The sequence below is a fragment of the Sorex fumeus genome, unplaced genomic scaffold, assembly GCF_029834395.1.
Source record: "Sorex fumeus unplaced genomic scaffold, SorFum_2.1 ptg000043l, whole genome shotgun sequence".
NCBI classification, from domain to species: Eukaryota; Metazoa; Chordata; class Mammalia; order Eulipotyphla; family Soricidae; genus Sorex; species Sorex fumeus.
In genome coordinates, this window is record NW_026606100.1 from 48,534,077 (window position 1) to 48,548,021 (window position 13,945).

The 13,945-nt window shown below is 54.0% G+C and overlaps 1 protein-coding gene across 2 annotated transcripts in view; it reads left to right on the forward strand.

Annotated features, from left to right (window-relative positions):
- The first annotated feature begins 5,040 nt into the window (after positions 1-5,040).
- The window catches only part of SEC23IP (SEC23 interacting protein), a 47,635-nt gene continuing 38,730 nt past the window's right edge, over positions 5,041-13,945 (forward strand). For both annotated transcript variants that reach the window (XM_056120401.1, XM_056120402.1), the window contains exons 1-2: positions 5,041-5,255; positions 11,763-12,286. In XM_056120401.1, coding sequence (XP_055976376.1) covers positions 5,093-5,255; positions 11,763-12,286 — 687 coding nt within the window. In that variant the 5' untranslated portion in view covers positions 5,041-5,092. The remainder of the gene's footprint in view (positions 5,256-11,762; positions 12,287-13,945) is intronic.

Consider the following 13,945-nt stretch of genomic DNA (forward strand, 5'->3'; position numbering starts at 1 on the left):
CATACGCTTGACCTGGCTTTAATTCCTGGCAACACATGGTCTCTGACCATTGCCAGGGGGCACTTTTGAACACTGAACCAGGAGTAGCTTCTGAATACTGCTGAATGTGACCCAAGGGGGCGGGAGTGATAGCACAGCGGGTAGGGCATTTGCCTCGCACGTGGCCAACCCAGGTTCAATTCCTCGCTACCCATATGGTCCCCTGAGCACTGCCAGGAGTAATTCCTGAGTGCTGAGCCAGAAGTAACCCAACGCTTGAGCATTGCCAGGTGCGACCAAAAAGAGCAATAAATAAATAAATAAATAAATAAATGTGACCCAAGCTCCCTGCTACCTCCCCCGCCCCCCCCAAAAAACCCCAAACAAACAAAAAACCCAAGTCCACCATTTGTGCTGTCAGCACTCAGCAGGGCCAAGAATGAAGGTCCTGGCTACTCTGACCTGCTCCCCACAATGGCCCCAGTCCTGCCATGCCCACGTGACGGCTCAGCTGGTCCAGGCAGCAGCTTGCCAACTGCCCGACCTGCTGGCGCCTTATCTGTTTGATTATATGAGTCAGGGTGAACTTTCTACAGGGCGGATGTTATCATTTCTCCACCCTCCTTTATTTATTTATTCTTTTTTGGGGGGGGTGGGAGTTGGACACACCTGATGATACTCCAGTGTTTCTCCTTGCTCTGAACTCAGGAATCACGCCTGGTGGGCTCAGGGGACCACTGGGATGCTGGGGATCAAACCTGGGTCTGCAAGGCAAGCGCCCTCCCCTTTGCACTGTCACCACGGCCCTCTCTCCACCCTCTTTAAACCCTCTCTACTCCCTTCCATCCCTAACCAGTGAGTGCCAGCATTGTCTGGCCTTGGTCTAGTTTTCACTCTCATTTCCAGCTTTTTTCTTACCACCCACTCGTGGCATCTCTGGCTCTCCCAACATATTGTAACTATGTGAAACCCACACCTCAAACTTCTCCAGGTCCCTCCTACTCTTTGCTTTTGATTTTTGTTATTATTATTATTTTTTCAGTCTTTGGGCCATGCTCGGCAGTGCTCAGGGATTACTCCTTGCTCTGCACTCACGGATCATGGAGCTTGTGGGTACTGGGGATAGAGCCTGGGTCAGTCACATACACATCAACACTTTACCTGTTGTACTATCACTCTTGCCCCACAAACTCCTTAAGCATCTCTCTCTCTCTCTCTGCATATCCTTCATAAAATATATAAGAACCTAGGAGTTCGGGAGTAAATCTACTGCTATCACACTTTACAGTTATTATGTATTTTACTATTTCCTGACCTGACTACAAACTCTTGGGAAGGACCTTGGGTTTATTGTTTTGTTTCCTGGGGGCTGTACCTGGCAGTTCTTGGGGGGGTGGTCTCTCCCAGCTCAGGGACCAGGTAGTATCAGGGATCAAACCAGGGTTGGTTCAATCCCTGCCTGGTTCACCCACAGCAGTGATACATCTATCCTCTTGGACTATATTCTACCAGGACTTCAGAGCTTAAGGCCATCTTCTTAAGAAGACAGGTCCTCTTTAAAATGCATGCCTATCCGGGTTTTGTGACCAAAATCTCCAGCCTTTCATGGAGTCGGGGATGGGCGGCCTCCCCCCATCCTCTTGTTCTTCCAAGAGCCTGGCAGTGATGCCTATGAACTGTCTCTGGTGCCATATAGGCTCACTAACTGGCTGTGATCCAGAGACTCATAAATAAATCTCAAAAGACATCATCAAACTGCAGAGATGCTTCTGGACCCCAAAGTCACCATCCAGTTAAAAGTTTAACTCCAACGGTATCACTCCATTCAAAATTTTAGAATTCCTGGAACAAACACAGCTGCACAATATCTCATACTCTACGCCACTGATATACCAGGAGTAGCACACCACATTGGATGGGAGGTAAAGTAGAAGGCAACAAACCTCGATTCAGAAAACATGAACACACAAGGCTTAACCTGTAACATCATTGTCAGTAATCTCGTATACAAAGGCTTAATTGCTCCAGAGTAAGATACAACAATCTTCACACTTTCTTCTAAGGAAATCCTTTTTGATCATTTTGAGCAAATTATTTATAAAACAAGCATACAAAAGAAATCATATAGGGCATGCTACTGGGGCAGGCTTGGGTGGTGGTTGGGAAAATTGCAAATAATGGTGGTGGGAAGGTGTAATGGTGGTGGGATTGGTGTTGGAATATTGAATGTAATAAATCATCGTGAACAACTTTATTAACGCACTGTAGCACCGTCCTCCGGTTGTTCATCGATTTGCTCGAATGGGCACCAGTAACATTTCAGAACAAATAGTGAGACTTGTTGTTACTGTTAATGGCATACCGAATACATCACAGGTAGCTTGTCAGTGCGGACGAGATACTCTCGGTAGCTTGCTGGGCTATCTGAGAGGGGAGGAGGAATCGAACATAAAATTAAAAAATAATTCATGTCTGGGGGCAGAGAGATAGGCCCTCCAGGGTTAAGGTGCTTGCCTGGCATACAGCTGACCCCAGTTCGATTTCTGGCACCCTGAGCACCATTGGACCCCTCAGCATAGACCCAGAATTAGCCCCTAGAAGTTCTGGGTGGGACCCTAATTCCTCTGGCATCCCCCGCCCCCCTCCCCCCTGAAAAAGCTCAAGACTGCCAGAATTTTCTGTATTCCAGTCCAGTCTTGGTGCTAGGAATTGAAACCTCTCATCTCCTCCTGGAGCGATTTTTTCTCCACTCCTTCCAGAGAGAAATCCTCCGCCACGGCATGGTCCCCTCCCGGCCTGCTGACTGCCTCGCTCTGCTCTAACTGCTCTAACTTGTTGTCACTGCTCTCCATGAAGGTAGGAGTTTCTCTTCCTGTAAGTGCCAATTACCCAAGCCAGGTGGCCACCACTCAGGGCTCCAGCCTGTTTGCACCTGTCAGTGCTCGACCCTCGCACACCCCACTCTTACATAATTCTTTTCTTCTAAGGAAGAAACAGCTCACAAGGCACCCCCTTTACCATTGTGTCAGTTGTTACCGCATTAATGCAGAGGATAGGGCTGGAGCCATAGTACAGCAGAAAGGGCACTTGCACCCAGCCAACCTGGGCTCAATCCGTGGCACCCCAAATGGTTCACTCAGCTCCTGCCGGGAGTGATCCCTGAGTTGTGGAGCCAGGAGAAAGCCCTGACCACCGCCAGGTGTGGCTCCAAAACCAAATCAAAAAAACAAATCGAGATAGGGAGAAGTGTGAATGGTGAGTGGGAGTCTGATTATTTCAGTTTTTTTTTCTTTTTGGGGCAATGCACAGGGGTTACTCCTGGCTCATGCATTCAGGAATTACTCCTGGCGGTGCTCTGGGGACCACATGGGATGCTGGGAATTGAACCTGGGTCGGCTATCGCTCCAGCCCCTATTTTAGTTTCTTTACCTTCTTGATGAACCACTCCTACCCTCCAAAACCCTGAAAGCCTGTTTAGCTGTTATTTCTCTCTTTCTCATTGTTTCTTATCAGATGACAGTTAAGAGTTACATCCAAGTCGGGGCTGGAGTGACAGCGCAGCGGGTAGGGCGTTTGCCTTGCACGCGGCCGACCCGGGTTCGATTCCCAGCATCCCATATGGTCCCCTGTACACCACAAGGAGTAATTCCTGAGTGAAGAGCCAGGGAGTAACCCCTGTGCATCGCTGGGTGTGACCCAAAAATGAAAAAAAAAAAAAAGAGTTACATCCAAGAGCACTTTGACCTCATACTTATTTTTTGGGGGGGGAGGGACACACCTGGTGGTGCTGAGGGGTTACTCCTGGCTCTGTGCTCAGGGATCACTTGTGGCAGGCTCGGAGGACCATGGGGGGGGGGTGGCGGGGGGATGGAACCTAGGTTGTCCTCAGCATGCAAGGCAAAAGTCCTGCCTGATTTACTATCACTCCAGCCCCATCACACAACTTTTAAAAATGTTGCTTTTTGGTATGTAATCTGTGGTGCTCAGAGCTTCCTCCTGACTTTGTGCTCAGTGATCATGCCTAGTGGTGCTGGGGCACTGTATGAGGTACTGAGGATTGAACCCCCGTCAGTCCCATGCAAAGCAAGAGCTCACTGAACTATCTAGCCCCGCAGATAATATTTTTATTTTTATTTATTTTTATTTTATTATTTTTGTTTTGCTTTTTTGGGTCACACCCGGCAATGCACAGGGGTTACTCCTGGCTCTGCACTCAGGAGTTACTCCTGGGGGTGCTCAGGGAACCATATGGGATGCTGGGAATCAAACCCGGATCGGCCGTGTGCACCCTACCCGCTGTGCTGTCTCTCCAGCCCCGCAGGTAATATTTTTAACGTGAAATAAAAGCTGTTCTAAAAGTCACGTTCCTGGGGGGTGGAGATACAGTCCAGCGGGTAGGAGGACTGCCTTGCACGTGGCCCACCTGGGTTCAACCCCTGGCATCCCATATAGTCTCCAGAGCCAGGCCTTCCTCTGAGCACCGCCTGGTGTGACCCCCAAAGAAACACAAATGAAACAAAATGAAAAAGAAAAAAAAAAGTCCCATTCCTACATTCCAATCCCACGGTTCCTTCTTGAAACAAAAGTTTCTCCCTAGAACTTAAAAAACATTTTTTTGTGGTCTTTGTGGTTGTGGACCTCGACATTGCAGGCAGGAGGACACACCAAAAACAAGAGGCCTCTTGTTTGCTTCTCTGCAGTTTCTTTTTCCGAGCTCAGCTGCGTCCAGAAAGTCGAGTGGGCGGGTCAGGCGTGGGTCGGGTGGGAGCCTGGCGACCCTGGACCCACGCCTCTCTCGCCCCCTCGGCCGCCCGATCTTTGCTCGTCCTCGCTTCCTGGCCGTCTAGCGCCCCCCGCATTCGTCCCAGATTTCCCGCGTGCGTCCGACCCTGGAGTTTGGGGTGGGCGCCAGCTGCCCCCCACCCTGCGCCCAGCTCCGAGCCCGGGCGCGGGCGTGAAGCCGGCGCCGCCATCTTGCTTCCTGGCGGTGCCCGCTCTCGGGAGGCCGCAGTGCGCAGGTGCGGAAGTGTGTTGGCCCCGACCCTGACCGACTTCCGGTCGGCGGGGCTGCACCGGCTCCTGGTAGACGTGTAACGGGCGGTGGGCTGCGGCCATGGCCGAGAGGAAGTCTAACGGCGGCGGCGGCGGCGCCTCCGCCTCCTCGTCGGGCACGAACTTGCTCTTCTCCTCGTCGGCCACGGAGTTCAGCTTCAGCGTCCCCTTCATCCCGGTCACGCAGGCCTCCACCGTGCCGGCCTCCTTGCTCTTGCCCGGAGGTAAGCTGGGGTGGGGGTGGGGGGCGGGGGCGTCCCGGGGCCGGGGGTGTGCGGGGTGCCGGGGGGAGGCCTGGGGGACGGGGTCGCATTGCACTGGGGCGGGGGTTTCCCCTCCGCTGCCAGCCCACCGGCAGAGTGGCGGGGCGGGGCCGTCGGTGGCCGGGGGCGTGGAGACCCCCGAGGCCGGGCGTCCAGTGCTCTTTGCCCACTGTCCCCTCTGCCCGGTTTTCGGGACGCTCAGGAGCCCGGTGCTTGCAGGGAGTGCAGATGCATCGGTGGTGCCCCTCGGCGTGATCGCAGGGGGCCTCCCCTCCCCGGTGTAGACCACCTTTCTGCAGGGGAGAGGTGTGCAGAGCGCGGCTCCCCATCCTCCGAGGGGCCCACACGCAGGGAGCCCGGCAGGCCGGCCGCTCCGGGTGCACCCACCCCCGCTTCCCTGGTCAGGGCGATTTTGCCAGGCAGGTTGGCCAGACCCAGAGCCTGGTATTTGGGAATCCCAAACCGGGCCAACCCAGGCCCTGCCGGTGATTTGCTGTGTGACCTCAGGCGTGTCCCTTGGACTCTCTGTGCTTCACTGTTCCACAATGTTCGGCTCTTGGGGAAAGGAGGAGGAGGGAGCACTGTTGGCAGATCGGAGGCTGCTTTCGGTTCAGAGTGTTAAGTCAGTGGGTGTGAACTCAACGTGTCTGTGGTCTTCCTGAAGTTGGCAGCAGACTTCTGGGCTTCTTTCCTTCTTGAATTTCCCTCCCTCCCTCCCTCCCTTCCATTTTTGTTGCTCCTTCCTTCCTTCCTTCCTTCCTTCCTTCCTTCCTTCCTTCCTTCCTCCCCCCCTCCCTCCCTCCCTCCCTCCCTGGACTTCTCTTCCTTCCTCCATCCATTCCTTCTGCCCTCCCTCCCTTCTTCCCTCCCTTCCGTTTTTGTTGGACTTCTTTCCCTCCTTCCCTTCCTTCCTTCCATTTCTGTTGGACTTCTTTCTTTCCCTCCCTCCCTCCCTCCCTTCCATTTTTGTTTGGTTTTTGGGCCACCCCTGACTCTGCTCAGGGAGCACTCCTGGCAGTGCTCTGGGGATCATGTGGGGTGCGGGGGGGGGGGGGGCTGGAGATCCAACTTGGCCCTTCCCTGTGCAAGGCAGGCGTCCTCCCTTCTGTACTTTCTCTCTGGCCCCTGGACTTTCCTATTTCTAGGGTCTCGTTTAGTGCCTGGCGCCCTGATCCCCAGGAAGGTTGCATATTGGCCCAGGGAACAGGGATCAGTTAGTGTTTGGAGCACTCATGTGTCTCTCGTGGAGGAGCGCTGGGGGCCAGACTGGAGGCCTGGAAGGTTCTGCCGGTTTTTGCACCTGGTGCTGGTGCGAGTGCGCTTGTTTCTCTCAGCCTCTGTGTCGAAAGTTCCTGCAGCGCAACGTCTCAGAACATGGCCCGTATGCTGGAGATCAACTTAACTCGGCTGAGGGAGTTCAAAACAGGAGTCAGGAATACGTAGGCCTTTGGAGAGCGGGGTAGTAGGTCTGGTGGACTCACTTGGCTAGACCCGCTAGCAGTGGGAGGACACAGGAGTAAATAAGGCCATGCTTTTTGACCTGTTGTGGGTCTCCTGGTGTTTTCAGAAGGCTGGCGGCGCCCTATGTCTCCCACCGCCCTTGTTCAGTAGTCTCACGCCACTTCTTCCCCCCCCCCCCCCACCAGGTCAAATGCGATGGGCAGGCGAAGGAAGGAACGAGGGCCAGGCTGGTCGGTATCAGTTGTAGTTTATTCCAATCTTCACTCCCCTTCTGCTTCTCTCTCTTGAGCCTGAGCCCCTCTCACCTCTGACTCTGCCCTCGGGAGCCCGAGCCTCCTCCGAGCTTACCGTCTTAGTTTATACTAAGTTTATACTAAGACGGGTGGTGGTGACACAAAGGTGGGTGGAACATTAACAAATCAGCAAAGAGAGGTAAGACCACTCCTCCAGGAGATTAACTCAAGGATAAAATCTCATCTAAAGAGATTGCTCCAGATTACTAGGAGATCCGCTCAAGGGTGGGAGCCCAACGAGGGTGTGTTCTTTCCTCAGCTCGTAATCCGTTTAAATAGTTGTAGTAAATCTACTTCTAATATCTCTAGCTACGTTATTCTGTATGAGCACAGTAAGAGATATAAACTTACAGTTTGGTTCTTCCTGAGGACCTCTCACTTTATATTCTGCACATATATACATATATTTGTGTGTGTGTGTGTGTGTGTGTGTGTGTGTAGACCACAGTCCTCAGGCCAGGTTAGTCTTCCTAATCCCAGCAGGGTCCTAGTCTCGTCGTAACTTTCTGATCATGCCAGCATTTGTCCATGATCGTGCCCTCAACTTATAGTTGAGTATTGTGACGCTTTGGCCTGGCCCATTTCAATGCCAGGGTAGCTCACAGCTTGCCCTGGGTCCATTCAGTCCCTCGTTGGGACCCTGCTTTTGGGATGCTAGGAACTAAGGGCAACCGAGTCAAGAAAGCAGATGCCCAGGAGTAAATATTATTCGGAGTCAATCAACTCCTAAGTTACAAAAGCATAACATTAACTGTCTTCCTGTGTCCATACAGAAAGGACATTGCTTTAAGATGTAACTTACAAGTTCAGTGTTCTTAGAAGGATCTGATCTTATAAGCTAACAGAATCTGATTAGGGAGAAAAGGTGATTAACTGGCTGGGGAGGAGAGCACAGAGAAGAGTTTACAGATAAACAGAGGAATGGGAGTGACTCAGGAGCACTGTGATTTGTGTAACCCGATAAACCTAAGCTCCCTGTGGCGATGTTATCCTACACTCTCCCACAGTGGCTTTTTTTTTCCTTTTTCTTTTTGGGTCACACCCGGCGATGCTCAGTGGTTACTCCTGGCTCTGCACTCAGGAATTACTCCTGGTGGTGCTCGGGGGACCATATGGGATGCTGGGAATTGAACCCGGGTCAGCCACGTGCAAGGCAGACGCCCTACCCGCTGTCCTGTCACTCCAGCCCAGTGGCTTTTCATACTATCCCAGCTTCAGGAATGTTGCTTGGGTCATTCCATGTTCTTGTCTTTTTTTGTGATGTAAGAGTACTTAAGAGTATTTTTATATATTCAATAGTATGTCTGGGTGGCCACATTCGGCAGTGCTCAGGGCCGGGATTGAACCTGACTGGGCCGCATGCAAGGCAAGCACCCTGTCCACTGGGCTACCTCTGTGGCCCCAGAGGGGACTTCTAGGGCTGCACTGTTGGCCTTTTGAGTCCTTGGAGGCTGGTCAGACTCTGCGTCTGGGCCAGCTCAGGGCTGGGCCTGGCCTGCCTGTTGATTGAGATTTCCTGAGGGAGTTTTTGAGGGAGTGAGCGTTGGGGAGAGAGCCAGGGGCCTGCGTGGATATTGGCGAGTTTCATTCTTGTTTTGTTTGCTTTTTGGGTCACACCCGGTGATGCTCAGGGTTTACTCCTGGCTCTGCACTCAGGAATTACTGCCGGCGGTGCTCGGGGGACCATGTGGGATGCTGGGTTGGCTGCATGCAAGGCAAATGCCCTCCTGTGCTATCGCTCCGGCCGTTTGGCACGGAGTGGGAGCCGTCTGCCTTGCACGCGGCTGACCCGGGTTCAATTCCCAGTGTCCTGAGAGTGGTGATGTGGGACCGGGAGCAGCGGGCAGTGGCAGGGCCCAGCGCAGTTGACGCTTAGGAGGCTCGAGTCCGGGAAAAGTCAGAGGGAGTAGTTGGGAAAAAGTTACAGAAACACCTGGTGGTAGTCTTGGGCCAGGTGGGCCAGAACTGCCTTAAAGGATGAAAAACAGCCTGGAGGGTTGGTCACGCTCTCGTGGTGCAGGGGACACCTCCAGTGACATGGTCCCGGTGGCCTGGAAGAGTGGGAGCTAATGAACCTTTGCCTGACATCAGAATGGTACAAGCCAAGGGAGGGCCAGGAAAAGGGGGTTTGGTCTTTAAAGGACTTGGATAATAGCAGCGCAGGTAGGGCAGTAACCTTGCACGTGGCCGATCTGGATGCTCTCCCCCGGCACCCCATATGGTCCCTGAGCCCCGTCAGGAGTGATTCTAGAGTGCAGAGCCAGGAGTTAGCCCTGAGCACTGCTGGGGGGTTGCCCCCAAATGCCTCCCCCCCGCCCCCCGACACACTGTATTTTATTTATTTTAGTTGCAAAGAGACAGTCCAGAGGCGTATTTGCAGCAGTGCCCACAGTACCATGCCGTGCTTGTGGGAAGTGATGGTGACGTGTTCGAGAACTGACTCAGGGTTAGCCCCAAGTCAGAGCGGAGCAGTCTGGCCCAGAGGCTGAGCCCTGGACTGTGGCAGATGACCATCCTTTGGGCAGGCTCCAGGCCAGGGGCGCCCTGTGGGAGGTGAGGGGGAGACGGCCCCACAGCCCTGGGCTCCTAAAACTTGGAAAGGGAAGCCGGACTTCGGAGGTCTGGAGAGGGAAAAGGCTTTCGTTGTGCCTGCAGCGAAGGGCAGTTTGGGCCGAGAAAATCAGAAAAAAGGGCCTTGGGGTGGAAAGTGACTTTTTCTCCCAGAGAACAGGAGCTGGAGTTGGCGTTCTCTGGGGGCTTCGGGAGGGGGGTGGGGGCTGCGCTGTGGGGGGGGGGGGTTAGGGCTGGCCGGAGATGCTTGACCTACTTTTCCCTGGGAATGCAAACAGCACCTGTCCCTGTGCACAATGAGCGCTTTGTAGCCGAGGGCCCAGCGCGCCCTCTCTCTTGTCAACAGAGAAGGTCCGCTTGAGTTTCTGTGACTGGGAGTGAAGTACGCTGCGCACTTGGGGACTGCGGTAGCGGGCGAGGTACGAAAGGGAGGGGGGAGCACGTACATGTGAGTAGCTCAACATGTGGGTCATGGGCATGTTTCTATTTCTATCTCAGTTGAAAAAATCAAAAGTATTTAAATGTATATATATATATATATTTTTTTTTTTTTGCTTTTTGGGTCATACCCAGCGATGCTCAGGGGTTCCTCCTGGCTCTGCACTCAGGAATTAAACCCCTGGCGGTGCCCGGGGGACCCTATGGGATGCTGGGAATCGAACCCGGGTCAACCACGTGCAAAGCAAACGCCCTACCCGCCGTACTATCGCTCCAGCCCCCTAAATATATATTTTTAACTATAGCACGGTAATTTACAAAATTATTCCTAGTGGAGGTTTAGACATAGAATGTTTAGACATCGATCCCACCACCAGTGTCAGTTCCCTCCAGCAATGTTCCCAGTTTCCTTTATTTAAAAAAAAAAAAAAGCCATGTATATGTACATATATATACACATACACATGTGTGTATTGGTTCTTTACTCAGGGCTCGCTCGGCGGTGCTCGGGGGGAACAAATGGGTGTCGGGGGTCACCCCCAGGTTGGCTGTGTGAAGGGCAAGCGCCTTACCCGCTGTGCTCTCTCTCCGCTCCTTTCTCATTTTTCATATGGGGCCCCAGCTGGCTGTGCTCAGGGCTTTCCCCTGAGTCTGCTCAGGGATTACTCCTGGCAGTGCTCGGGGGGCCATAGGAGGTACCGAGGATCAAACCTGGGTCTGCTGTGTGCATGGCCTTATAAGCGCCTTACCACTGCACTCTCTCTCCAGCCCTTGTTTCTATTTTAAAACACTGTATTAATACATACAATTCGGGTAGGTACCAAAATGCAACCATGCTGATAATGATGGTCCCGGAGATAGGCGTTGAGTGAAGGATAGTTTCCCCTTTCCTTTCGTGGATTATTGCTACTTCTGTGGGAGGTTTTGGGGCCCCACCTGGTAGTGCTTAGTCCACTCCTAATGCTTAGGGGCCAGTTTATGGTTCCGGGGCTCAAAGCCAGGTTGGCCGTGTACAGGGCAAGTGCCCTGCCCACTACACTATCTCTCCAGCCCTGCTGCTTTTTTTTTGTTTTGTTTTTTTGCTTTTTGGGTCACACCCGGCAATGCTCAGGGGTTACTCCTGGCCTTGCACTCAGGAATTACTCCTGGCAGTGCTCAGGGCACCATATGGGATGCTGGGAATCGAACCTGGGTCGGCCACGTGCAAGGCAAACGCCCTACCCGCTGTGCTGTCACTCCAGCCCCGGCCCTGCTGCTTTTTAATTTCAGAGACAGGTGTTAGTTTTCCCTGTAACGCAAAAGTAGAAATTCTTTAGTTTTCCTCATTTTTCTTTTTTTTAATTTTTTTTGGCCCACATCATTGACTTGAGGCTCTGAACTCAGGGCCTGTTTCTAGCAGACTTCAGGACCCCTGTGGGATGCTGGGGTCGAACCTGGGTCAGCCGCGAGCAAGGCAAGCGCCCTCTCCTCTGTGTTCTCTCTCCGGCTCTTAGAAACAGAAGTCTGAACATGCGCTTGAGGGGTCCAGTTGCCCAGCGCCCGGTCTGGGGTCCTATTCACAGAAGGATGAAATACTCCTCTGTGGTCAGTGGGGGAGCCCCTGGAGGTGGCCCCGGGGCCACCCCGACCTGAGAGCTGCTTTCTGGCCCCTCCCCACCCCCCAGGACCCACCCTGGCCACCATGTCTTTTCCTGTCCCTTTGCAGATGACTCCACGGAGGTGGGCGAGGAGGACAGCTTCCTGGGCCAGACGGCGGCCCCCGCGGCGGCGCCGCAGACCTTCAGTTACTTCTCTCAGGCCTCAAGCAGCAGTGATCCCTTCGGGAGCATCGGCCAGTCGCCGCTGACCACTGCCGCCGGACAGCCTGCCTTCTCCAGGCCGCCCTCGGGCCTGCCCTGCCCCGCGGGCGCCCAGGACCCCGCGAGTGCCTTCGTGCCGGCCGGCCCCAAGGCTCCGTTCGGTGCTCCGTCCCCGGCACCCCTGGGCGTCAGCACCTACCCGCCGTCTCAGCCCGGCAGCCTCCCTCCGGCCTTCGGCAGCCCCCCGCAAGGCGCGCCCCCGCAGGGGTACAACCCCTACCGCCACACGCCCGTCAGCAGCCGGGCCAACCCCTACCTCACGCCACCGCAGCTGCAGCAGTGCCAGGCCCCCGCCGCGCCCCTCCAGCCTCCGCCCGCGGGAGGACCCCCGGTGCACATGTATCAGGCACCTCCTGGGTCTGTGCCCCCGGTAAGCGGCCGCACCCCCACCGCCCCTTTCTTCCCCCTGGCTCACCTCCCCCTATCAAAACACTTTTAATTTTTTTTTTAGGTTTAGACTGATTGTATTTTTTTTTTCTTTTTTTCTGGGTCATACCTGGCAGTGCACAGGGGTTACTCCTGGTTCGTGCACTCAGGAATTACTCCTGGCAGTGCTCGGGGGACCCTGTGGGATGCTGGGAATTGAAGCTGAGTCGGCCGCGTGCAAGGCAAACGCCCTCCCCGCTGTGCTCTTGCTCCAGCCCCAGGTTTAGATTGATAGATTGATTTTTAAAATCGATTTATTATTTATTTTTTGATTTTTGGGCCACGCCTGGAGATGCCCGGGGCTTCCTTCTGGCTCGGCACTCAGGAGTCACTCCTGGTGGCGTTTGGGGGACCCTGTGGGGTGCCGGGGCTGGTGCAAGGCCTCACAGGACGCTCTGGCCCCAACGCTCTCTTCCACTTGATCGGGTGTGGCATTGCCAGAGGGTGTTCTCTTGTAAGCTTTTGTGCTTTGAAGGGAACATTATTTTGTTGTTTGATTTTGGGGCTGTGCCTGGTGGTGCCCCAGCACAGCTCCTGGCTCTGGCGGTACTCAGGACCGGGCCGATTCTGGGGATCGAACCAGGGATACCTCCAAACAAAGCGTGGCTTCGCCACTGAGCTCCATCTCTGTTTTTACTTATTTATTTATTTATTGCTTTTTGGGTCACACCCAGCAATGCACAGGGGTTTATTCCTGGTTCATGCACTCAGGAATTACTCCTGGCTGTGCTTGGGGGACCATACGGGATGCTGGGAATCGAACCCAGGTTGGCTGCGTGCAAGGCAAAGGCCCTACACGCTGTGCTATCGCTCCAGCCCCTTATTTTTATTTTTTGGGAGGGAAGGGCACCACCTGATGATGCTCAAGGGTTTTTCTTGGCTCTGCTGCCCTCAGGAATTGCTCCTGGCCATACTCAGGGGATGCCGGGGTTTGAACCGGGCATTGGCTGTGTACAGGGCAGGCTGTTCTTTCTGAGGGCTGCCTCTTTGGCTGGCCTAAAACATTTTCTTTTTGTTTTTGCTTTTTTGGGTTTTTGGGCCATACTGAGCAGTGCTCAGGCTTACCTCTGGCCCTGTGCTCATGTGTCACTCGGATGGTGCTCAGGGGCCTGACTATATGCAGTGCTGGGGCCATCCATCCAGGCTTGGGTGCCTGCAAGGAAAGCGTCTTTACCGTGGGACCCTCTCTGGCCTGTTCCTGGCACCCAGATGGTCCCCTGATTCTTTTTTTTTTTTCTTTGGCTTTTTGGGCCACATGGCGATGCTCAGGGCTTACTCCTGGCTCTGCACTCAGGAATTACTCCTGGTGGTGCTCGGGGGACCGTATGAGATGCCGGGGATCGAACCCAGGTAGGCCGCGTGCAAGGCAAACGCCCCCCCTGCTTTACTACCAACCGCCACCCCGATTCTTTTGGATTTTTTGTTTTGGGCCACACACAGCAGTCCTCAAGGTTACTCCTGGCTCTGTACAACGCTTGCAATAGTTCTCAATAGTTACTCCTGGCGGTGCTTGGAGAACCATGTGGGATGCCAGAGATTGAACCCAGGTTGGCCATGTGCAAGGCAAGTGCCCTATCCGCTGTACTTCACTTCGGCCCCAGTT